At 43.6% G+C, this 27,569-nt stretch overlaps 1 protein-coding gene across 1 annotated transcript in view; it reads right to left on the reverse strand.

Annotated features, from left to right (window-relative positions):
* LOC146209680 (sodium/iodide cotransporter-like) overlaps window positions 1-15,329 on the reverse strand; it is a 50,178-nt gene extending 34,849 nt beyond the window's left edge. Inside the window, exon 1 of the mRNA XM_084580917.1 lies at window positions 14,988-15,329. Coding sequence (XP_084437043.1) covers window positions 14,988-15,329 — 342 coding nt within the window. The remainder of the gene's footprint in view (window positions 1-14,987) is intronic.
* Window positions 15,330-27,569: the final 12,240 nt, after the last annotated feature.

Here is a 27,569-nt window from a genome sequence, read left to right on the forward strand (position 1 = left end):
CACAATCACACTGCTCGGCATTGGACCCTGGACCTTATGAACAGATGACAGCTAAGTGCCAAAACTACCACAGTAGGCTACTAGGGTAGGTTGCACGTTCGATTACAAAGACGCAGTGTTTCTGCAACAAAGATTTTTTGGTATACATGGGAGGTTTCTATAAACTGAAACGTAAAGATACAAGTGACTCTCCGAAACGAGTGGCACGAAAGGTTGCACATATCTGGAACAGTTTCAACGTGGCTGCCCGTTTTCAACTGGCGCCTTGCCAGTAGCCACCGTATATGAGGGCGTTGCGAATTACAGCTAGCCTCACATGTCCTGTGGTGCACTGAATCGCCATTGTAGTGGGTATCGCAAATAAACACAATCGTCTAAGTTAACGCATTACAGTCTGGTCGGTTAGAACGTAACAGAAGGCCTCATGTACTTATAGTCATAAATTCTTTGACAGAGTGATGGGCAAGCTGTTTTTAAACATTGCATCACTTCCTGAGGCACTGCCTTTAAGGTAATCTGTGGTCGTCACGGTATGCGAAATGGACCAATAAATCATTTCCGATGAAGCGAATTGACTACAGTAACATAAATGGTGAAATTTGTATGGCAAACTCTCTTTACGAGCACTAGTAGATATTTCTCTATACATTTTCAGTTTACAGTCTCTGTTTTCGTTTTTATATTAGGCTCATGCTTAAAGGATCTGAGGGCATGAGTGTTTCTCAGTGAAGCTATGTAATGAGCGTTATGCTCGAGCTCACCGGTGCGCATCCCTATTCGTTTTCTTTGCGATACGCGACGAGATGTGTCTCTAATAAGTGTAGACACGCTTAACAGTTTCTATGTCGTCAGGGATATGAATTTTCATAGGTATTTCCCAGCCCAATCTAGAAAGTTATACGTTGGCGCTAAATTAATTGTGGTCGAGGAAGGCCCGTCCCTTCTTTGGGGACTATGTAGAACACTTATTATATTTCGTGTTATATAGGAGGCCACTTTATTCAAAAAGCAGAGGTTCGCTCAGTAAAAGAGTTCGCAGTAAAAGGATTCAAATGTACTTAATGAAATCAGCGCACCACAAACAGGACAACGAACAGAAGACACGTGCAAAAAAAACGACTGACTAGCAACTCTTGTTACTTTTGCGTCTTCGTTGCCGGGAATCAGAAGAATAGAAGAAGATAGGAATAGGAATAGAAATAGAAAAATTATGAGACCCCTACGAAAACCAGAAAACTGAAAAGAAAACCACCGAAAAAAAAAATTCAAAAAATGAAAACAAAAAGCTGAGAAGAGGAACTCAGAAAACCCAACCGACATTTGAGAAGAAAGTCAGAAAACCCAACCGACATTTGAGAAGAAAGAGTAAAGAGAAAACACTGAAAGTTTCTCTTGTTACGTCTTTCCATTGTGACAGTCCAGATACTCCATTTTTGTCAGCACCACTGACAGAGTGCTTACGCACGTCGAAGATTTCTTGTCTATAACGAAGGCTTCATAAACTTCCCGCTTGAGCACACGGATATATCAGACGGCTAAGTGCTGCATTGTATAATGTCCTGTACTACTACCGCTACTTGTACTGCCTCAAAACCTCGCAGTGAGCATAGTGCGGAAGGAACTAGCAGGCCGAAACATGCTTCGCTAGTGTACAGTCGCGGGTAAAAATATTATTTATTTATTTATTATTAGTACCTCCAATGCCTCTGGTGAAGGCTATTACATGAGGGATGGGCATAATGTTCATAAATGTTCAAGCGAAGAGGGGTTCAATGGCAGTCAGATTATTCCAGTCCTGGTCGGTCTGTACAAAGGAACGAAGATGGGCAGTAGTTTCTACTGGGGGTGGTTAAATAGATTTTGGATAACTGATGCGGCTCGACTGTTGAGGAGCTGGTAAGATTTGTGAAACATTTAATGTCTGAAAGAATTTGTAAAAACGACACAGTCTGAACAAGCCACGTATCCTTTCAAGAATGGTGAGGCTCACGTGCGATTTAAGTGCAGTGACTGTTATAGGAGCAGTCCGAAAAAGTAAAGTTGGCAGCGCGATTCTGGATAGCTTCTAGGGTGTTGGAAAAATCAGACTGATGGGGGTCCCAGAGTGAGCATGCGTATTCTATTTTAGGCCGGACGAATATGAGATAAGTTAATGTTTTCACTGATGCAGAAGCTAGGCGTAGGTTCGATGGAGGCAACGAAGAGTGAAAGTGGCTTCATTAGCAATGTTCATTATATATTCAGACCGGATTAGTGTAGCCAAAATTGTGACATCAAGGTGCTTGTAAGACAGAAGGCGTAGTATTGGTGAGCAGGAAATGCAGTAAGTAGATGTCTGATAGTTTTTCCGGCGTTCAAAAGATAGCAATGGCGTTTTGTTATTGTTTAGGCACATTAACCATTGTTCACAGCAACCATTGTTCACGCCAAGATTTAATTCCTTCAATACCATTTTGTAAAAGCTAGTGTCAGTACTGTTATGAATGGGAAGATAAACCACGCAGTCGTCTGCGCGAATGTTATAAGATATGTTACTAGGCAGATCATTAATGGAAATTAGAAACAGCAACGATCCGAGCACTGTACCTTGGGGGTACTCCGGAGAGAACTGGAGATGAAGACCAGGAGCGTTCGTTAGCATACACAAATTGTTTTCGGTTGGTAAGGAAATTACCCATTCTAATACAAGGTGGTTAATATGTAATGTTGAAAGTTTAAGGAGTAGCCTTTGATGCGGAGCTTAATCGAATGCCTTTTCAAAATCAGCAAAGAGGGCGTCTACAGGTATGTTGAAAGCTAGGTTAGAGATTATGTCATTTGTAAATGAAGCTAGCTCAGTATCGCATGAGCGGCCTTTGCGAAAGCCATCTTGGTTACGGTTAAAGAAGATGACACATTTTAAACATTTTACTCTGTGAGAGTACAGTACGTGTTCCATTATCTTTGAGCAAATACTTGCTAGTGAAATAGGCCGATAACTAGAACACTAAGATAAAGGACCTAGTGATGTTAAGTTCGTGTTCGGCAGGTAGAGAAGCAGACGACGATGATCTGATGATGGTCAAGAGGAGAAATATATTTACAGGAACAAGATATTATACATTGGCAAACAGTTACAGTAACAAGTAACACAGACAACTGCAACTTGAGACAAAATAGACTCTCACACAGAGAAGTCACTCTACAAGCCCTTACTTTTCTACCGAGCATCTCGGTTAAAGCCTAGGGACTGTAAATACGTGCTAAGCGCGGAGCCTCAATCTTGACTATCATCAGATCATCGTCGTCTGCTTCTATACCTGCCGAACACGAACTTAACATCACTGGCGCAGTACGACAGGGTTCGGCAACCAGCGACCACGAGCATCACCCAGAGCACCCAGGCCCTGGGAACCCAATAGACAACAAGCGTCCGCACGTCCAGCCAGAAGCAGCAAGGTGATCATAGGCCCCGAACCAGAGGCAGCGTTCTGGGGAAGTACTCCGACGAGGCTGCGGCACCAAGGGACGGAGGCCCCAACTGGCGACACCATCACGGGTAAGCGGGATTTCTAGCGCTTTGTTGAAGTGGCTATGGCTCAAGTGTAAAGTGGCGTATGGTTTTAACACGGAGCATGATGGCGAGCGTAGGCGAGAGAGAAACAGGGGGAAATATAACAGATGGCAGCGAGCAGTCGCAGCAAGCGACAACTCAGCCTGTAGCAGGAGCGCTACGTGAAATAGCGGAGATGTCGGTATCCGATGCGGTTGCAATTCGCCGCATGGAACTAAATTTTGAGCTGGAAAAATTGAAAATTCTTTCACAGGAACGCCTAGAGTTACAGAAACTAGGGCTAGATCCAGCGGTTGCAATGGCGATAGCGGGAAGCGGGCAGACGTCTGTAAGGTCAGACATTGACGATCAGCGTCGAATGGGGCCCGATCCAGTCTCCCTATGCGCTAAAGTCCTTAAGGGACTGAAGCTGCCGTGTGACGCGGACGTGCCGTTATGGTTCGAGGAAGTCGAGAGAATTTTCACGACGTACAAGGTGCCAAACGAAAGCCGCGTTCACTTAATCATGCCAGCACTAGCCGAGCGTGTCAGGTACCTTCTCCGTAACCTCGGGGACGATGAGTGTGGCAGCTACGAGTCGGTAAAAACAGCCGCTATAAGGAGCCGAAGCTTAACCCCTCAGAATACCTCGAACGCTTTGAGCGCGCGACGAAACGCCGCGATGAAACTTGAGCGCAGTTCGCCTCGCGCACTAAGACGTACTTTACGTACTACCTTCGGTCACGGGACGTAGAAACCAAAGACGACCTGGTATCATTGAACATCATCAGATCATCGTCGTCTGCTTCTCTACCTGCCGAACACGAACTTAACATCACTGACCTTTTTTCGGGACTGTAATTACCTTGCCCACTTTATAGTCTTCCAGCACCACTCCTGATGACAGCGACGGCTAGACAATATAGCATAGGACCACACTCACAGTGGTTTTTGTGTTTTAGTGCCTTCCTGTTGATGCCATCAACACTTGATGAGGATGTTAGTTTTAGTGATCCAATAGTTTTTCTTGATACCAGAAGGCTTAAAAATGATGTCGGACATGACCGCGTGATTGTAATATTAACACAAGTGATTGGCGATAACAACCGTTATATCTCTTCAACAGGCGCGGCGGTTCACACACATGACTATCCAGTCGTTTCCCCTTTTGTAGCTGTCAGGGGAGGGGGACAGCGGGACGACAAGGGCCACTATTTTAACCTTATCAAGCAAGCCATAGTCGTAACGTCGAAGTACCGGCCTTCAGCGTCTGTGCATGTGGTATTTCTTTTTAAGGCGAAAAAAAAAGGCCTGGTTCATCACTGGCACCACTGTATCAGTGGTGTGCGCAGAAAGGGATAGTCGCGGAATGCGTGACCATAAGTCCGATCCAAAGCCAATCCAGCCAAATCCGCACAATAAAAAAGACAAAATACCGGATGCATTATTAATATAAACAGCGCGAACACGAAGACAAAGGACAAGAAAAACACAGTACAAGCGCTGACTCACAACTATGCCTAAGCCTTTTACTCAAAGGCCCAGAAAAAATAAACACGAAGAAAATGAAACAGTCACGTGAAACAACCCCTGGGTTCACCTGCTGCATAAAAAATCACTTAAAAAAGACACCTCTTTGCTTGAAAGAGCAAGAGAAGTCTTGCTGACACACTTATTGTCCGTTGAAATGAAATATGGTTCCACTATCTCTCTCGTCATCTTCTTTTTGTGGCGATACAAAATCCTAACCTTGTCAAACTTAGGAGTGCACTTCTTCTTCTCCTTCTTCATTATTTCACATGAATGGCAATGTGATATCAGAAACAATTTGTCCTTTCCACTTTCCAAGTTGTTCCAGTGTTCCTGTAGTCTCTTATTGATACATCGTCCTGTTTGTTCTATATAACTGGCTCCACAAGAGAGTGGAAGCCTGTACACACCTGTCTTGCATCCAACATATCGGTTTCTATGTTTCACCCCACATTCTTGCTTCTTCGCTTCTCTTTCCCTTTGAATAGCCGGGCAGATCCTCTTCATCTTGAGCGACGTCAACACTATACCTCTTGCCTACATTTTTGAGGCCATGCGAAATTCTGTGCACATACGATACCACTGCAACCTTCCTCTTCCTCTCACCCATGCTGGGCAGGGATTTCAGTCTGTGCGTTCTTAAAAGACCGCACAGACTGAAATCCCTGCCCAGCATGGGTGAGGCTCTTCAGTACCCAGCAGCTGGCCTCAATAATAACCGATTCCCGATAACCGGCCTTTGCAATTCTTGTCACTTGTCTTTCAAAACTCTTGCCCATGCCGTGGTAACAAGATTTCTTCAACGCATTTAATAAGCATGTGTTGATCATGCCATTCTTCACTAATTTGGAATGCCCCGAATTGGAGCTTAGCAACGGCTTCATCGATCTCGGGTTGTATTCCAAACAACCATGATCATCACCGAATTGAATAAATAGATCTAAATACTGTAACCGATCGTCCACTGGTTCTTCAACAGTAAATTCCAGCCCGGATCCACACTCAGTAAAAACATCCATAATGTCCTTCATTCGTTGATTGAATCCCTCACGGTCTGTGAATACTAAAACGTGGTCCATATACCTGAAGGTGGAATAATGTAAGCCCTCCAAGTTATCCTTCAGGTGTCTGTCCATGTACATTAGGAAGATGTCACTCAAGACCGGTGCAACACTCGACCCAATGCATACTCCAGCCTTCTGCGTATACAGCTTGTTCTTCCCGCCTATGAAGGTGGACTGCAGGTAGAACCTCAAAAGTTCAAGGAAACTTCCAACACTTACACCTTAAGCATCAATGAAGTCACATTCATTATTGTCTTGAGTAATGCACATTTGAACACGCTTAAGGAGGCAGTCATGGGGGAGGCTATAATACAAATCCTTGACATCCATGCTGAAGCCTACACATTTTCTTGGGTTGTGTTCTTTGAGGAATACAACAAGGGCTTCAGAGTTAGGAAGTCAACGAGGAAAGGTGTTTCTGCAAATATTTGGACACCAGGTGCTGCCACGTGCTCTTCTCAGATACGATGGCTCTGAACGGAACATCTCGTTTATGGGTTTTTGCCGAAAAGAATACTTCCAAATGTAATTGCTTGCATTGTTTCACCTGTTCACGTATACGTTCAAGCCCAAGATCATATTGTAGAGCCATAGCCCTCTCTTTTATCATGGTCGCTTTCATAGGAAATCTTTTGAAATTCTTCTCAACAGCAGCCTCGGCTTTTCCTTGAAACTGATTCTCAGAAACGATAGTAAAATAGCCTTCTTTATCTGATAGTATAACTCTGAGGTCTCTTGAGGCCATCCATTTTGCAATATAGTTAATAGGGCACTGTTTCCCCTTTAATCCTTCTTTTGTGTGCTCTAACACTTCCAAGCACTTATGGATGCACCGCGACCAATCAGAACCTTCAACTCTATTTGCAATACAGCGTGACATGGTCACCTGTGGAGCCTCATCAACTCTAGGCTCAAAAGCATGCTTAGGACCCAGCTTCAGCATCTTATCAGTATCTAGAGGTATCTATTCATCTGCGAAATGCAATGCCTTGCCTTGCTGATCTTTGTTCATCTTCTTTTTTCGTGGAAGCCAAGGAAGAACCACCTTTCAAAGAAATTCCGTCAATCTTTCACTCGGGGCACTCCACTCTGTGTACTTGCGACACGCACGCTGCTTGCTATACATGCACTCACACACGAGTCGTAGACAATCCTTGAAGTGGCGGGCTTGCCTCCACATCTCAGACACCATCATACGGCAGAGTCTCCTGCAATGACCAGTAGATGGCCTCAGCAACCCAATGGTGTTCAGGAATTCCGGAGGCACTGTGCCGAGCTTGAGGTACCAAGAGGCCTTTCTTGCTTGGCAGACACAAACGGCGATGGCAGGCGCTAACACCTCAGGTTCATTAAACGAAAGGTTCTGTAGGACACACGAAGAGCCCGTTGCACAAGAAATATGGCTTACCAAGATACTTTGTTGGGCGAGTTGGTACTTATTCATTATTAATATAAACAGCGCGAACACGAAGACAAAGGACAAGAAAAGCACTGTACAAGCGCTGACTCACAACTATGCCTAAGCCCTTTACTCAAAGGCCCAGAAAAAACAAACATGATGGAAATGAAACAGTCACGTGAAACAATCCCTGGGTTCACCTGCTGCATAAAAAGCACTTAAAAAAGGCACCTCTTTGCTTGAAAGAGCAAGAGAAGTCGTGCTGACACACTTATTGTCCGTTGAAAGTGGAGGCAAGCCCGCCACTTCAAGGATTGTCTACGATTCGTGTGTGAGTGCATGTATAGCAAGCAGCGTGCGTGTCGCAAGTATACAGAGTGGAGTGCCCTGAGTGAAAGATTGACGGAATTTCTTTGGAAGGTGGTTCTACCTCGGCTTCCACAAAAAAAGAAGATGAACAAGGATCAGCAAGGCAAGGTATTGAATTTCGCAGATGAAGAGATACCTCTAGATATTGGTAAGATGCTGAAGCTGGGTCCTAAGCATGCTTTTGAGCCTAGAGTTGATGAGGCTGAACATGTGACCATGTCACGCTGTATTACAAATAGAGTTGAAGAATCTGATAGGTCGCGGTGCATCCATGAGTGCTTGGAAGTGTTAGAGCACACAAAAGAAGGATTAAAGCGGAAACAGTGCCCTATTAACTATATTGCAAAATGGATGGCCTCAAGAGACCTCAGAGGTATACTATCAGATAAAGAAGGGTATTTTACTATCTTTTCTGAGAATCAGTTTCAAGAAAACGCCGAGGCTGCTGTTGAGAATTTCAAAAGATTTCCTATGAAAGCGACCATGATAAAAGAGAGGACTATGGCTCTACCAGATGATCTTGGGCTTGAACGGATACGTGAACAGGTGAAACAATGCCAACAATTACATTTGGAAGTATTCTTTTCGGCAAAAACCCATAAACGAGATGTTCCGTTCAGAGCCATCGTATCTGAGAAGAGCACGTGGCAGCACCTGGTGTCCAAATATTTGCAGAAACGCCTTCCCTCGTTGACTTTATCAAACCCCTAAGGCTACCTAACTCTGAAGCCCTTGTTGCATTCCTCAAAGAACACATTCCAAGAAAATGTGTAGGCTTCAGCATGGATGTCAAGGATTTGTATTATAGCTTCCCCCATGACTGCCTCCTTAAGCGTGTTCAAATGTGCATTACTGAAGACAATAATGAATGTGACTTCATTGACGCCTCAGGTGTAAGTGTTGGAAGTTTCCTTGAACTTTTGGGGTTCTACCTGCAGTCCACCTTCATAGGATGGAAGAATAAGCAGTATATGCAGAAAGCTTGAGTATGCATTGAGTCGAGTGTTGCACCGGTCTTGAGTGACATCTTCTTAATGTACGTGGACAGACACCTGAAGGATAACTTGGAGGGCTTACATTATTCCACCTTCAGGTATGTGGACGACTTTTTAGTATTCACAGACCGTGAAGGATTCAATCAACGAATGAAGGACATTATGGATGTTTTTACTGAGTGTGGATCCGGGCTGGAATTTACTGTTGAAGAACCAGTGGACGATCGGTTACAGTATTTAGATCTATTGATCAATTCGGTGATGATCATGTTTGTTGGGAATACAACCCAAGAACGATGAAGCCATTGCTAAGCTCCAATCCGGGGCATTAAAAATTAGTGAAGAATGGGATGATCAACACATGCTTATTAAATGATTTGAAGAAATCTTTTTACCGCGGCATGGGCAAGAGTTTTGAAACACAGGTGACAAGAATTGCAAAGGCCGGTTATCGGGAGTCGGTTATTATTGAGGCCAGTTGGCGGGTACTGAAGAGCCTTAAAAGAGCGCACAGACTGAAATCCCACCCAGCATGGGTGAGAGGAAGAGGAAGGTTGCAGTGGTACCGTATGTGCACAGAATTTCGCATGGCCTCAAAAATGTAGGCAAGAGGTATAGTGTTGTTGTCGCAGAGACCGCCCCGCTCAAGATGAAGAAGATCTGCCGGGCTATTCAAAGGGAAAGAGAAGCGAAGAAGCAAGAATGTGGGGTGAAACATAGAAACCCATATGTTGGATGAAAAACAGGTGTTGTGTACAGGCTTTCACTCTCTTGTGGAGCCAGTTATATAGGACAAACAGGACGATGTATTAATAAGAGACTACAGGAACACCGGAACAACTTGGAAAGTGGAAAGGACAAAACGTTTCTGGTATCACATTGCCATTTATGTGAAATAATGATGAAGGAGAAGAAGAAGTGCACTCCTAAGTTTGACAAGGTTAGAATTTTGTATCGCCACAAAAAGAAGAGGAGAGAGATAGTGGAATCATATTTCATTTCAACGGACAATAAGTGTGTCAGCAAGACGTCTCTTGCTCTTTCAAGCAAAGGGGTGTCTTTGTTAAGTGAATTTTTATGCAGCAGGTGAACCCAGGGGTTGTTTCACGTGTCTGTTTCGTTTTCTTCATGTTTGTTATTTCTGGGCCTTTCAGTAAAGGGCTTAGGCATAGTTGTGAACCAGCGCTTGTACTGTGTTTTTCTTGTCCTTTGTCTTCGTGTTCGCGCTCTTTATATTAATAATGAATACGTACCAACTCGCCCAACAACGTATCTTGGTATACCGGATGCATCCCTGTTTACTTGGCTCTCATGCATTATTGACATCGTACGATGACTAGCCACATTATCCATAGCCCAAATCCAAGTCAAAGCAAAAAATCCTATTCAGAATCCACATAACATGCTGATATCGAATATATTTATGATTAATATGCTAAAATACTCTAATAACATTGTGTAATGACTAGCCACATTATTCATGAAATAAAAATCGCAGTAAAATAAAGTCAGAAGGAAAAAATAAAATGAAATAAATATAAACGAAAAAAAAATAGAAACAAAATAAATCATTTCAGAAAAGGCTTCTGCCTTACTGCACCTAAGAAGTCTTAAGTGCCTCTAAAGCGCCTCCTAGCATATTTTTCACCCACTCGTAATGAGCGACAATTATTTCGTTTTTAAGGCGAAAGCCTTTAATGGCTCATGCTGTTGTGGTCAAAATGTGTCCCGATTTTGCGGCGTTCTATGTGGCTGAAGCGGGATGACAGAATTAATAAAATAATTACTATTGTCATCATCATCATCATCATCATCATCATCATCAGCCTGACTATACCCACTGCAGGGCAAAGGCCTCTCCCATATTTCTCCACTCATCCCGGTTCTGTGCTAGCTGCATCCACTTGACCCCTGCGAACTTCTTAATCTCATCTGCCCACCTAACTTTCTGCCGCCCCTGCTACGCTTTCCATCCCTTGGAATCCAATTTATTACCCTAAGCGACCATCGGTTATCTTCTCTTCGCACTACATGTCCAGTCCATGTCCATTTCTTCTTCTTAATTTCCGCTAGAATGTCGGTAACTTGAGTTATTTCTCTGACCCACTCTGCACGCTTCCTATCTCTTAATGTTACCCCTACGATTTTTCGTTCCATAGCCCTCTGGGTTGTCCTCAACTTAAGTAGAACTCTCTTGGTTAGCCTCCACGTTTCAGCGCCATAGGTGAGTACACGTAAAATGCAACTGTTATATACTTTCCTCTTTAGTGATACTGGTAAGCTGCTAGACATAATCTGCGAGTGCTTGCCAAATGCGCTCCATCCCAATCTTATTCTTCTTGTTATTTCCTTTTCATGGTCCGGATCTGCGGTTACTACCTGTCCTAGGTAGACATATTCGCCTACTACCAGTATTTCGCTACCTAATGTAAACTGCTGTTCCTTCCCAAGGCTGTTGAAAATTACCTTAGTCTTCTGCATATTGATTTTCAAGCCTACTTTTCTACTTTTCCTGTTTAGATCATCAATCATAATTTATAGTTCATCTCCCAAGTTGCTTAGCAAGGCAATGTCATCAGCAAATCGCAGATTACTGAGGTATTCTCAATCTACCCTTATCCCGAATGCTCCCATTCCAAGTCTCTGAATACTTCCTCTAAGCAAGCTGTGAATAGAACTGGGGAGATTGTGTCTCCTTGCCTAACACCTTTCTTTATGGGAATTTTTACTTTCTTTATGCAGAACTATGGTTGCTGTGCAACTACTGTATATATCTCCTAGTACTTTCACGTACGGCTCGTCTACCCCCCGATTTCGCAATGCCTGCATCACCACCGAGGTTTCAACTGAGTCAAATGCTTTTTCGTAATCAATGAATGCTATGTATAAGGGCTGGTTATATTCCGAGCATTTTTCTGTCACCTGATTGATGGTATGGGTATGATCGATAGTAGAGTACCATTTCCGAAACCCTGCTTGATCCTTTGCTTGATTGAAGTCTAAGGTTTTCCTGATTCTATTAGCGATTACCTTAGTAAATACCTTATACGTAACAGACAGTAAGCTGATTGGTTTGTAATTTTTAAGGTCCTTAGAGTCCCCTTTCTTATGAATGAGGATAATGTTTGCATTCTTCCATGGCTCCGGTACCGTCGATGACACCAGGCACTGCGTATACAGGGTGGCCAGTTTTTCTAACACGATATCCTCTCCGTCCTTCAGGAAATCTGTAGTTATCTTATCCTCTCCAGCTGATTTCCCCCTTTTCATAGTTTCTAATGCTTTCTTGACCTCGTCCTTCGTCAATGGTGGAACGTCTGACTGTTTTTCCCTACTGCCGATCTCATTACGGTCCTGACTACTTTGGCTACTGTAGAGATTTGTATAGAACTCCTCGGCTGCTTTGACTATCTTATCCATATTCGTGATGACGTTGCCCGCCTTGTCCCTTATCGCGTACATCTGGTTTTTGCTTATGCCCAATTTCTTCTTTACCGTTTAGTTATTCCCCCGTTCTTTACAGCATGCTCAATTTTCTCCATGTTATACTTCCTTATATCGGCCACCTTGCGCTTATTGATTAGCTTTGATATCTCGGCCAATTCGATCCGGTCTGTTGGATTGGAAGCTTTCATACTCTGCCGTTTCTTCACCAAATCTTTCGTCTCCTTAGACAGCTTACCGGTATCCTCTCTAACTATCCTACCGAGGATACCGGTAAGCGATACCAAGCGATGGCTAATTACGTAATTAGTTCAATTACTGCTTGACGAGTAATAACTTGATTTAATAGTTACCGAAATAATTACCACTTATTTAATTATCCAAATACTAAATAATTTGATGCCAGTTGCGTAGCAGAACGCGGCACTCCGGCTTTCGCCTTTCACTACTTTAGTCGCTAAAGTCACTCGTAGTGTTTGTTACTGTTTGTGCGCATTAAAAAAGGAAAGAGAGAGGATGTGACATATAAAACATTTTTGCTGGTCCGTGACAGTTCACTGAATCCAGCAGTACTAAAGAATGAGAACGGGCGAGTATTTTCGCTGTCACTGTCTTCATCGATCGCTGCGCCACGCATTCTCATTCCGGCGATCCGGTGATCCATAATCTGTGTCAATCTTGCTTGCGAAAGAAATGCCGTATGTCGTTTTAAAAGTATTAGCCTGTTGTACAGGCCAGTCTTTTTTACATCGTCCTCTCTGACCCACTTAAAATGCTCCGCAATCGAGATGGTGGGGTTTTGTAAATTACTTCCATGTCACAAGTAGGGCAAATATTATCATGTCCCTGTTTGCCCCTCTCTGGTCACGGCCCTCCATTCTTCCCCATTCTGAAAAGCATGCAAAGCTTCCTGGGCCCGATTAAAATCAAATGCATCCCAGCCCTCCCTACCAACTTCAACGCATGACTTGATTCCATGCCCATACAGCTTGGCGAGTTTCTTCTGTATTGGTTTTTATATTCGCAACTTCTTTTGGCCAGCCTGCTCGACGGAATTTTTTTAAAAGCTTGAACCCATGCAAGACTGGAAAAAAGGGTATCCGGAAATTCATATTCGTGTAAACGCTTCAGATGGGCTTCCAAGCTTGCTTGCAGTCTATGATACGGCACGACCTCCTAAAAAAGCAACTGCTCTTTTTCTAATTTCGCGTGGGACGACGAGTATGGAAAAAGGCCTTTCTTGGACCTTCGGACATTCGGACAACACCAGCATAGGGGATCGTTGCTTGCAATCAAGCTTAAATGAAGGTATTAGACCTGACCTCATTCTTTGTCAGTTCAAAACCTTCCATATTTCGGTGAAGATCTTGAATTTTGTACTCTAGTCCTTAACAACATCCTAATGCAACCTTTTGTATACTGAAAAAAGTAATAAAGATATCGAAATCTCTTCACAACGTTTGTAAAGTGCTAAACTTTCCTCAGATGATGGTCAGCATGTGAAATTATAAGATCGGTGAATGAATGTGTTACGCAGGAAGCAATACATACACCTTGTTTCTGATTTTTGGACAAACAGTGCATCACTGAACGGGATGAACGCGGAACAAATGTACTAGCGATGACCTCTAGGAACCTCTCTGCTAATTCCACACGCATTCTGGATTCAATATTGTCTCTTACAACTCTAAACAGGGAAGCATGCGGGTGTTAACCTGTAAACTTAATATCTATTTGCCATCACCGTCTCATGAAGAAATTTTTATGTAGAAGCGCAGCTGAGAAATAGCCTTTAGAACCAACAATGAACTCTACTGGTTAGGTTCTGCCATGTCGAGGTAAATACAAGAGAGTTATAGGTTATCAACAAAACAGCATCAAAGACAGCTAGGACAAGCATGAGAGTGGCCACGAAAAGTTTCATGACACCGGCCTAGCTGGGCGCCTACGAGAGAAGAGCAGGCATGCTTCTCTGCAACCTGTTCAGATTATTCGCTCTTCGAAGAGACATCTCTTCGACAATGAAATGTATTCTGGCTTATGTACCCCCCCCCCCCCCCTATGTAATGCTTCCAGCGGGCCTTTAGGGTATCTGAATAAATAAATAAATAAATAAATAAATAAATAAATAAATAAAAATAAACTGAATGACGAACTGAATATGTTAACACCATAAAAATTAAAGAGTGCGACCGGAGCACCCGTCTATAGATTCAAGGAATTAATAATATTTTACATAATTATTAAAGGAATTCTGGTTTCCCGATAACACCTGTACGTAGAAAAATCATTCCGTAGTAACTAACCAGGATTTAAAAGGAACAATAAAATTTTCCGAAAATCGTAATGATTCTTTTTTTATTTCACTTTTTCTGGTCCGGACGGAAGAGTCGCGAGCCAGCTAATGGTTAGCTTACCACACATGTGAGCTCTCGCACTCTCTCCGAAGCAACCTTCCAGTATCGATCTGGATTGACTCTCTTCTTTCTGTGCGCTCTCCTGCTACCTCCTTGCGCAATTTGCCTATTGGCCATGTTTAAGGTGAAAATTTTAATCTTCCGCCTAGAACAGCGGTTGTCCACCACAAGCTGTCTGTTTAAGAATTGTCGTTCTATAAGGAAGGTCATGAGGACACATTAGTGAAAAAGGCTTACCTCAAATATGGACGTCACGCCGAGCCTGTACATCAGCGGAATGATAACGTAGATAGCCAACGGAAGCGTGAAGAGAGACATTATGTTCCCCCAGAATATGTGCCATCCATAAGCGTAGAAGTGAGCCGCGAAGCCGATAAGTCCCGTCGCAGAGAAAACTGACGCCACGGAAGATGCCGCGAGAGGAAGGACCTTCAGCGATCGACCCCCAAGAAATATCTCCGCCGTTGCCGAGACACCCCCTCTATTGACGGTTCTCTTCCAGCATGATAAGTACATACCGAGACAAACATTTGCCGAAACTATGATTCCGAGCACAGCTAAATCTAGAGGTTGCAGCATTTCGCGCCAGTGCTCTAAACAGCATGCGCGCTGATGGCTGCGCGAAATGTTTTCTTTAGGCCTGGCAAGGGATTAACGACGGGGGTAGCTGGTCAGTGATGCAAGCGCACAACCTTCAGGGCATACGCGATGAGCGCTGCACGTCCTTGAGAGTCATACGGAGCAAACATGGACTGGCAGCTGTTCCTGTTGCCGTGTTTGCACCCAATTGGCACACTGCTGTGGCACTGGTATTCCTGAAAGAGGAATGTTTTGCCGATATTGGCAGCGTGTGTGTCGCATATTTGAACGATAAAATTATGGGTGGTGGCCAAACAAAAAGCGAAGATAAACGACGCGACATATGTCACCGCACACAGCTGAAGATGACGGCGCACAGCTCATGCGACGCCTGTATTTCACTTGAGCAGTTTGCCGTTTTTCTTCCTTCAACAATTTGACTGCAAGCTTAAGTCTGCGAAACCCCTTTGTTATTAACATTCGAATTCAGGGCTACTGAAAATTATTTCCTTAGACATTCGTGCAGAGAGAATACGGTTTATGGTTGAAATTTAGAGCCGCGATAGTCTCGTAACTGCTACTGAGCTACAGGCTGCCTTGCTGACTAATTTAGAGGCATAAATGTCTGTACAGGGCTATTGCAAGCATGTCGGGTGTTCATGTGTGTCATCATGGCTTGTATGAAGAATGTGTGAGAATATGTAGTTAATATAGGATTTAGAATATGGGGTTTAACGTCAAAGCGCCTCAAGCTGTGGAGGACGTTGTAGTAGGGGGCTTCCAAAAATTCGATCACCCTAAAGAGTACTCATATAGCACTAGTACATTGACGAGGTGCGCTGTGCCTCTGTCCAAACGCAGCCTCCGTGGACGAGATCGTATTCACGTCTTCGCGATCAGCAGTTGAGGGTCCTAACCATTGAATCATAGCTGTGGTTTGAGTTTAGGAGATGAACTAACGTTTTGTGGTTGCAGTTTCTGAGAAAAATTGTAGTTAATGACTCCTCAGAGGCACTTCAAATTATGAATGAATTGATATTACACTGACGAAGAAGAAAAATGTTTTTCTCCCGCAGCAAACGCGCAAGAGAAAAAGTATTTTTTTTTTCAGAACAATGCTGTTGCTTCAGTACCCTGCACCTATCGTATTCACGCTCCTAATTACTGCAAAACGCCAGTCTTGTCTGTGTCGCATACTTGTTTGAAAATTTCCGTACGGGTTGAACCGGCTTCCTCAGTGTGTTCAAGGCAATCAATAGAAACTAAAGTTAATTAATATGTTAGAAGCTGCCTGAGGGTTGAAAAATATGTCATAATTCAGATCATGACAATTGCGCCTCACAGACTTCAATGCGAAGCAACATCTGCGTATATGCGCGACGACATCGGGATTGTAGCAGTCACATTCACCCCAGGGCGGAAGCTGTCAGCTCAACGCTTACAGATGGCGCCCTGGTGCTGCCTATGATAGTAGAACGATGAGCAGGAGGAAAGTTAAGATGCGGGAGTCACAACGTGCGGCAGGCCTAATTTCATACCTTCAACTGCCTTCAACTGTTTTTTTTTTGGCAACACTCACCAGATACTCAGCAACTGAGGAAATGATCATGTCTGAATCAGGGTGTGGAAGTGGAACCTAACCTGAACCAGAAACTGGAACTGTAATCGTAGTATTATCAATATTATCCGCTACTGAAACCGAAGAAAACTGTTGCCCATTTTTAGACATTGCAGAACCTAACCCAAGCCAGAATGGTTCCTAGGAAACATTCCTTACCTTTTCGTACAAGGGTTCAGTTGAGCTTTTCGGGCACTAGGATGTTATTTTTGTCTTTTTTTAAAGCAAAATAAGAGGTCTCAAACCAAAGTTTAAGATAAAAATAACTGTGTTAGGCAATGCGAAATGTTACCTTATCTACGAAAAAACGAAAATGTGAAAGACGAGTGATGCCAACGAAAGAAATTGCACGCTTCCGTGATGTGCGTCTACTACTCCCGAAATATTACATCGCCTACCGGTATTGTAGTTTCAATTAAGCATGATTCATTTGGATCCATATTTGCCCCGCTTGATATGAATTCAGTCGTGTCGCCCACAGAAACATGTGGGTACACAAAACAATTTAATCCGGCTACTTTGCACACCCCGCACACATTCCAGCTCAACCATCACATTTGTGGATGTTGTCCGGAATTAAGCAATCTGGCTGGTTCGCAAACGAGCCTCCATGGTGACCACCGCGGCATTTTCAAAATGACGCAACCCAGCCGCACCAAGCGCCTGCCGCATGGAGGACGGCTACCGGCACCGAGACGTAAGTAGTGATATTATTGCTAATTTGTATTTGGGAGGTAATGCTATTTTGAAATGTGCGTCATGATTCATCAAAGAATATATCTGTAAAAAAATAGGCATGACTGCACTGAAAATAATTAGCGAGGGCTTCGCGAAGTGCCACCCACTCACAGATGTGGGTTGGGTACATGTGACTATAGGAACGCAAGCAGCAGGTGGCTCTCGAAAGCAGCCATCGGACAAGCCGCTATAGTATAGAAACAGTTTTTTTTTGCTTAATTCAGTTTTGGCGCTTGCTCATACTGCTAAAAAAATTGTTTTGCAGCGATCTTCAACCTAACAAATGAAAATGACGTAGATGAATGGATGGACGGATGGATGGATGGATGGATGGATGGATGGGTGGATGGATGGATGGATGGATGGATGGATGGATGGATGGATGGATGGATGGATGGATGGATGGATGGATGGATGGATGGATGGATGGATGGATGGATGGATGGATGGATGGATGGATGGATAGATGGATGGATGGATGGATGGACGGACGGACGGACGGACGGACGGACAGATGAATGAATGAATGGATGGATGGGTGGATGGATGGACGGACGGACGGATGAATGAATGGATGGATGAACGGACGGACGGACGAGTGGATGGATGGATGGATGGATGGATGGAGTTTGCATGTTTACTAAACATGCAAATTGGACATCTTTTAAGATCTGACGACTACCTGCATCTTAAATATTCTCGGAGTAGGAAATTATGCCATTCGCGGGAACTTGAGATTTCTCTAACAAGGCTGCGCTGTCCCACCACCGAATTTTTATCTTCACAGGTCTGGTTTAGTGCTTTCTCCAGCCTGCGCATTTTGCGGTGAGCAGGAATCATTAGATCCTTTTTTATTGTTTTGCCGCCGCTTCAAAACGTTGAAGAAACAAGTGACGGAAAATCTTTTGCCAGCTTGGCCTCAGTGTAAGCAGCCCGATATTGTTATCATTTGGCACCATTATCCTTGGACACAGTCACAGGTTTGTTTTTCGCGCCATATAAAACTTTTTTTTACTGGAATCAAATCGTTTCCCTTGCTAAATATTTAAACATCACTTGTTTAACAAATATCAGTGTCAGACTTCAGTGTACGTTATTACTTTTCATTTTTGTTTTACTTATTTTATCTTTTCTTTTCTTTTCCTCTGCCCCTCCAACTATTTTTCTCATTTTGTTTTGTTTTACATTTAAGCAAACTTCAAAATTTATTTACTGCCCAACTCTTGGCTGATCCCCTCTGTGGGTATGTGTCATGCGTTATTTGGACAACAACAGCAGCAACAGTAACAAGATAGTATGTGTTTATGTCCTCTCTACTTGTTTGTCTACGTCGCGCCGCAGTTCTGGGCAGTGTGTACGCGCGAGTGGTTAAACTCAGAACGTCTTTCATAAATCAAAATTAGCCATTTGATTCGGCGTACAGACGTTATGGAGTAAGCGACAACAGGGCTGATATAAAATTTTTCGCAATAAAGTTTTGTAATCCTGTACCCGTTTGAACCAGAACAGAATATGGTGCTCCTTAGCAGAGCCCGGAAGTCAGCCCGAATAAAGTGAAATGGAACCCTAATTGCAACAAAAAAATATAATATCATACAGCCAGGCAGATTTGTTCCCGAATCCTTGTGGGTACCCTGTCTTTTGCATGGTGCTTCGCTGCGACCTCCGGACCCTCGACCAAGTGATCTGCGCCCTAAAGAAACACCTCGCCCTTTTGTGACGTTCCGCGGGGCGATAACTCACTCTGACGGGACGTCACAGCCGAGTAGCTGTGCCTGTCATCCCGCTGGCAAAAAAATCCACCTGTGTGATATGCATGCCCAGGTGTCCAAACTCATCTCTTCACCTGCGAAAATTCCATTCTACCGTTCCATCTCCTTCTCATGATGCTCACCAGGTAGCAGACATCATCTACGCTTCAGAATGCGCCGCTTAAAGCATCCCGAATGCAGATTGTCGTACGAGCGCGCGTGCCTTTAAGAACATTCAGAGCGGTGCCGGCAGCCGTGGCTACCACTTCTGCTAAATCGCTGCCCTCGCTTGTTGCAGGCATCCGATAAGAAACGGTCGTCAACAGCAAGGACATCAGGAGCTACGCGCATGCGCAACGGACGTGATCATCAAGACACGTGCCTTTCTATTGCGGCGGCCCAACGTCTGGAGGCGTCACCTTCACCTACATAAAGCCATGGATCATCGACCAAGGCACATTCAGAGCGGTACCGGTAGCCGTGGCTACCACTTCTGCTAAATCGCTGCCCTCGCTTGTTGCAGGCATTCGATAAGAAACGGTCGTCAACAGCAAGGACATCAGGAGCTACGCGCATGCGCAACGAACGTCATCATCAAGACACGTGCCTTTCTACTGCGGCGGCCCAACGTCTGGAGGCGTCACCTTCACCTACATAAAGCCATGGATCATCGACCAAGGCACATTCAGAGCAGTACCGGCAGCCGTGGCTACCACTTCTGCTAAATCGCTGCCCTCGCTTGTTGCAGGTGGGAAAACAAAGTTATTATGTGTTCTGTTTTTGTAGTTTATGGCTGCTGGGCTGCTCTGATTTGCCAGTGTTGTACGTTCGCACAGGCTGTGAGCGGTACACCCTGCTACGATGGGAAGCAAAACCAGAGATGTTTTAACCGAATTTGCACAGACACTTGCCGAAAAGACACCAAGTAGTATAAAAGAAATAGTCAGAGTTTTGACTGATATGACTTCCAGATTTGTGGAAGTTATGACAGAACTGAAGAATCAGGTAAAGAAGCTGCAGTCATCAAACACAGCTATACAGAAAGAACTCACATCGGTCAAAACAGGAATGAACTACATCAACGAGAACTTTAAAGAATTCAGGGCCGAAGTAAAGACACTCCGTAAAGAACTTGAAGATGCAAAACAACTGAGCCTTGAGTGCCAGAAAGAGAACCGAATACTAAGTAACGAACTCAGCGACACCAAAAAACAACTGATCGAACTGAAGCAGTACAGTAGAAAGAGCAATCTCGAACTGAAGGGCATACCTGTCGCTGAAAATGAGGACCTTAATAAGGTTGTTGAGGCAGTCGCTTTATGCGACTGCTATGCGACTGCTAGAACTATCCAGCCATGACATTAAAATCGCACACCGTGTGCCTACAAAAGCTAAAGGGCCACCAAATGTTGTTGTATGGTTTGCCTCACGGGCTAACCGAGATCGAATTTTGCTGGCGGCAAAAAAAAAAAACGCGATTGAACACATCGATACTTGGATTTGAAGGAACGAATCCAATATTCGTCAACGAACACCTATGCCCCGAAAATAAGATACTGTTGGGAAAAGCAATTCAAACTAAACGCGCTAAAGGCTGGAAGTTTGCTTGGGTCTCCGACGGAAAAATATTAATGAGGAAAGCCGAAAAATCGAAAGTAGTCCACGTGACCTGTGAAGCAGATCTGGAAAGAATAGCCAATGTTTCTGGCGAACAGGCACAAAACGATGCTAGCTACACCGACTCTAGCTCATGATGGCTCCCAGGAAAGGCATATCTGTACTTCACAGTAACGTTCGCAGCATAAACAGAAACTTGAACTCTTTAAATTCTTTTATCGTCAGCAATGGGGAGTTTTTTGAAATCATAGCGACCACAGAAACGTGGCTCAGGAAACATGAACATATATCAATTGTCGGCTATGCGACAATATCACGCCCACGGGACACGCAGTTTCGCGGTGGCGGTGTGGCAATATTCGTGACAGAAAGCCTTCACTACACTATCTTATCATCAGTTTCTTGTTGTTCACCCGAACTTGAAGCATTATTTGTGAAACTTGAATGCGGGCTTATAGTGGGCGTAGTCTACCGACCTCCGAATTCAAATCTTGCCGATTTTTTTTGATAAACTGGAATCAATCTTGTCCTCTTTAACTAAAAGCTACAAAAACCGAGTTATTATCGTTAGTGACATGAATATTGATACTAGTTCCACGAGTGCCCCAGATTACCCATACCTTCTTCAATCATACAACTTCCGCAACTTGATTGCTTCTCCGACACGCATAACCACCCTTTCGGCAACATCTAATGATCATGCACTGAAAAATATTGACACCGGTGTACATGCTGGCGTCTACCAAACACCAATTTCGGACCACTTTCAATTTTTGTTAAGGTAGACACACCTACAAGAGTAAAATGTATGAAACCAAGAAATACAACGAAGTTAATTTGTGAATCATTCCGTAACAAATTGTTATTACTCAATACTGACTTAATATATCATGAAGATGTCCATATAGAGTTCTCTAACTTGATTAGCGCTATGGTTGACCTTATAAATCGCAGCAGCCAAAGTGTAGCGTCTTCCCAGCGTCATAAACCAATTTGCTCCTCGATGACCGAAGAAATATTGAACATATTAAGAAGAAAGGACTATTGGTATCATAAATGGCTACGTCATGAAGGCAACGAATATTATCTGTATCAGTACAAATGCGTGCGTAATAAATCGGTGTCCTTAATGAGAGCCCGAAAAAAAGAATATTTTACTAGCCGAATTCAAGGTTCTGCTGGAAATCCCCAAAAAATGTGGGAAGTTATCAATGAGGTCACGCAAAACTTGAAAAGATGTCCCACACTTCCCTCTAATATTACTGAAAAAACTGTTTGATGAATTCAATACATTTTTCACAAGTGTCGGTCCAGATCTAGCTGCAAAGCTTCCTGATGCCAGTGCAAACAATAATCTTCCAGCGTCAGTTGTTAATTCTTTCGCTCTGCACGAAGTTGAAATCAATGAGGTGTTGTCGGTTTTCATGGAGTTGAAAACAAATAAGGCAGCAGGCTTGGACGGCATTCCTGCAAAGCTTATTAAGGAAAATGTTGATATCTTAGGGCCCATACTATGCCGGCTGTTCAATCATTGCCTGCTGAATTACATATACCCGTCACCCTTAAAGGTAGCCCGAGTTACCCCTGTATTTAAAGATGCTGACCCTTCTGACCCCTCTAGTTACAGGCCTATTTCCGTACTTAGCGTTATTAATAACATATTTGAAAAAATTTTGTCCAAACATATTCTCCTTTTTCTTGAGAAATATAATATTATCTGCCCCCAGCAACATCGATTTCGCCCAAAGCACTCTACTAGCTCAGCAGTCATTACACTCACCCAGGCAATTAACAGTGCATTAGATAAAAATGAGCTGGCCGCTGTTATATTTCTGGACATAAAAAAAGCCTTCGACGCAGTGAACCACGGCATTATGCTTAATAAATTAAGAATACATGGATTCGTGATAGGGTGCTCGACTTTTTTTCTAGTTACCTTACTGATCGCAAACAAGTTATCTCAATGAATAACCTAACATCAAATGTGCGCTGCTTATACACAGGAGTACCGCAAGGATCAACATTCGGTCCGTTACGTTTCTCACTTTACGTAAACGATTTTCCTCAGATATTATCCTCAGCCAGTGCTCTCATGTATGCTGATGACACTGCCATTATCTTTACTGCTTGTCATACTGCCGATCTAGAAAGCATCGCAAAAACAGAATTGAAAAAAATTGCAGACTGGTATCTCGCGAACAAATTAACATTGAACACTAAGAAAACTAAATACATACTGTTCTATTCACGGAAAAAATCACTGGACTCGAGTGATATTAGATTAACTATCAGTCAGACCCAGCTTGAACCAACCACTGTCTTTACGTATCTTGGAGTGACCCTAGATAACAATTTACATTGGCAACATCAGATTGACTCCATTTGCACAAAGATTGCATCGGGTTGCTATGCTCTGCATCAATTTCACCAATATTTTGATGTCAATATTCTGAGTCCTTTATTCACATTAGTACATACTCAGCTGTCATATTGCGTTGAGTCGTGGGGTTGGACGTATAATACTTACCTAGAACCCATTAGACGTTCGCAAAAGCGAGCACTTAGAATAATCTCGTTTTCAGACTACTCTAGACCCAGCAAACCACTATTTATTAAACTACGCGTGCTGCCTTTAGACCTGCTTCGTCAGAAAAACACTGCTGAATGTATTCACAAAATAGTAAGTAACAACCTCCCCTTTGATATATCTATATTTAACATCCTGTCACGTGCAACCCGAAGCCACACTTACGGAAATTTTAATTTACCCATAAAAAGAAACGTTTATGGTGAGCGTATGCTGCAGTTTGCGGGCGTCAAAATCTGGAATTCTCTACCCTGTGACGTAAAGCTTGCCAAGAACTTTTTCATTGCAATAAAAGAATACTACCTTAAAATGAATGAAACACTTTGAGTCCAAACTTGCATTTGCTTACTGTAACTTTACATTGTTCGCCTGGTATTAAACATGTAACCCCTACATATACCTGTATTTTATCTGATGCGTTAATTCTCTGCGACATGTTACATTATGTATTGGTATAGTGTGGTGACATTATGCATTCATCTTTCTTTGCTTTAATTCTTGTATAAGTTCTACGCGCTTTTGTTTGATTTGTGAGGTTTTAGTTTATATTTTCTTCTCTTCATTGGTAGTTTTACGAATGTATAAGCGATAACTAACGTTCTTCATGTTTATTGTAAAGTTCCTGCTTCTGATGTCTCTGACTTTGATGATTGGGTGCCTGCAACCTGTGTACTTTTTCCATTGAACCCTTTACTAGCCGCTGGCTATGGGTCCAAGCAGTGTCTGCCTATTTTCCTGTAGCGCACCAAAAAACAATTAATAAAAAAAAATAACTTGTCCGCCAGCCTTCTCGTTTGCTTAGTAACATGTATATCAACGCTGCCCTCAAAGCGACCCAACGCTTCCACTAGAGAATACTAGCTGTCTAAGCAAATGTTCGCGACCACCCAGCATTGAACCAATTTAGGTCTTGTTTCAAGCCAACTACATGAACATAATGCTTAGAGTACATGTTCCGAGGCAGATAGTTAATGTAATGGCTGCATTTTGTCTGGTGAAAGCAAAAACTGCAAAAAGCAGCGAATGCGAAATTTCGCACCATTCTTCTCAAACCGATTATTTTTTGCCACACCAAATCTCTCTTCCGCATTACAAGTAAAGATAATTTACGGCGCTGTGCAATGACACTAAAGAGACGTGTATAATTTCACCGGCGATGTTTTTCTTTGTCCACTGAAAGAGAAAACCTTTCAGAGACACTGAAGCTCTGCCTTTATAGGTATGACGTCAACGTTAAGTTTTCACCGTTAGTGGCTTGCAAATACCACTCTTGTTTTGGATCCTCGCTCGCACATATACACTTATTTCCTATTCGCTTAATCACTAAACCCTAACTTTGCCTCTATTGTGTCGTCAAACTAAATAGTAGGCAGTCGTAAGCTGCCTACTGATGCAATAGCCCACCCAGTGGTGAGTTTCTGCGTTCTGGAAATGGCGTGTTTTACTCCGCGCCCAAGAGTCCCAGAAGGCGTGGCCTCTCCCTCCCATACCAAAAGAGAAGTCCGACTTGGCAGCACCAGCTATGTCATGTCGTCTCGCGACGTCACGCAACCTTTTCACCAATCAGCATTCGGCCATCATTATTATCATCATCATCAGCCGGACTATATCAACTGCAGGGCTAGAGCCTCTCTTATAATGCAATATACCGGCCCTGCGCCAGAAGGAAAAAAGCCAACAGTCGGCGAGGCCAAGGAAAGCGTTGGGGATGGTACCTTGTCTTTTTTTTTTTTAATATTTACTTGAATAATCACAGAAATTAGTAATGTAATCTGTTTAGGGGAAAGATTATTAGACACAAAGTAGAAGAAAAAACAACGTGCCGATGGTGGGATCCGAACCCACGACCTCCGAATAACGCGTCCGGTGCTCTTCCAACTGAGCTACATCGGCCGCTGTCCCCCCTGCTACTTTCTTGGGTATTTATGTTGTCTGTATACGAACCTTGAGAGTGTTCACCAGCGCCACCCTCAGCCAAGGCGGCGGACGTGGAACGTCCTTTGTTACCTCCAGCGTCACGTAGAACGTGATCAAGAGCGAGGGCGAAAGCTGTGCTAGAACCCTCTTACGCTACCTATGGCTTAAGACTGCCAGAACCGAGACCCCCGTAAGCTACAAGCAGATCGATCAAGGGGAAATGAGGGTGCTCGTTATATTACATGAAGGAAAGAAGCCAACAGTCGGCGAGGCCAAGGAAAGCGTTGGGGATGGTACTTTGTCTTTTTTTTAATATTTACTTGGATAATCACAGAAATTAGTAATGTAATCTGTTTAGGGGAAAGATTATTAGACACAAAGTTGAAGAAAAAACAACGTGCCGATGGTGGGATCCGAACCCACGACCTCCGAATAACGCGTCCGGTGCTCTTCCAACTGAGCTACATCGGCCGCTGTCCCCCCTGCTACTTTCTTGGGTATTTATGTTGTCTGTATACGAACCTTGAGAGTGTTCACCAGCGCCACCCTCAGCCAAGGCGGCGGACGTGGAACGTCCTTTGTTACCGCCAGCGTCACGTAGAACATGATCAAGAGCGAGGGCGAAAGCTGTGCTAGAACCCTCTTACGCTACCTATGGCTTAAGACTGCCAGAACCGAGACCCCCGTAAGCTACAAGCAGATCGATCAAGGGGAAATGAGGGTGCTCGTTATATTACATGAAGGAAAGAAGCCAACAGTCGGCGAGGCCAAGGAAAGCTTTGGGGATGGTACTTTGTCTTCTTTTTTAATATTTACTTGGATAATCACAGTAATTAGTAATGTAATCTGTTTAGGGGAAAGATTATTAGACACAAAGCAGAAGAAAAAACAACGGGCCGATGGTGGGATCCGAACCCACGACCTCCGAATAACGCGTCCGGTGCTCTTCCAACTGAGCTACATCGGCCGCTGTCCCCCCTGCTACTTTCTTGGGTATTTATGTTGTCTGTATACGAACCTTGAGAGTGTTCACCAGCGCCACCCTCAGCCAAGGCGGCGGACGTGGAACGTCCTTTGTTACCGCCAGCGTCACGTAGAACGTGATCAAGAGCGAGGGCGAAAGCTGTGCTAGAACCCTCTTACGCTACCTATGGCTTAAGACTGCCAGAACCGAGACCCCCGTAAGCTACAAGCAGATCGATCAAGGGGAAATGAGGGTGCTCGTTATATTACATGAAGGAAAGAAGCCAACAGTCGGCGAGGCCAAGGAAAGCGTTGGGGATGGTACTTTGTCTTTTTTTTAATATTTACTTGGATAATCACTGAAATTAGTAATGTAATCTGTTTAGGGGAAAGATTATTAGACACAAAGTAGAAAAAAAAAACGTGCCGATGGTGGGATCCGAACCCACGACCTCCGAATAACGCGTCCGGTGCTCTTCCAACTGAGCTACATCGGCCGCTGTCCCCCCTGCTACCCAGGCAGTACATTTCATCGGCCCAATAATGGGGATTGATTGGGGATTACTGGCCCACAAGTGGCCCAATGGTGCCATTGAGCTACCAATAATGTGCAGCCACGCTATACCATTCATTATTGGCCCAGTGAACTTCACCCATATCCGTTATTGGCATTCAACCGGCTAAGAGCGGTCAATAATGCCCATTCATGTTGAACAGTTTGCCATTATTGTATACACAATGAGGCAGCCTGGTCATTATTGGCCAACCAGCTGCAATTGTTTGCCAATATCTTCCACACCATGGTATAACCTGGTAAATATTATCCGGTCAATAACAACGGCTTCTCAATATTGAATATATCTAGGCATACAGTGGTCAATAATGTCCAACCAACTTTGGCGGCTTCCTAACATTGTAATATCTTGGTTTCTAGTGGTCGATATTGTCTAATGAGCCTTGATGGCTGACCAGCATTGCACATATCATGGCGTAGCTTGGCTAATATTGTCCAGCCGTTATGGTTGCCTCGTCAACATTGAATATATCTT

Source organism: Amblyomma maculatum, chromosome 1 (assembly GCF_055883805.1).
Source record: "Amblyomma maculatum isolate TAMU_Amacu chromosome 1, ASM5588380v1, whole genome shotgun sequence".
NCBI classification, from domain to species: domain Eukaryota; kingdom Metazoa; phylum Arthropoda; class Arachnida; order Ixodida; family Ixodidae; genus Amblyomma; species Amblyomma maculatum.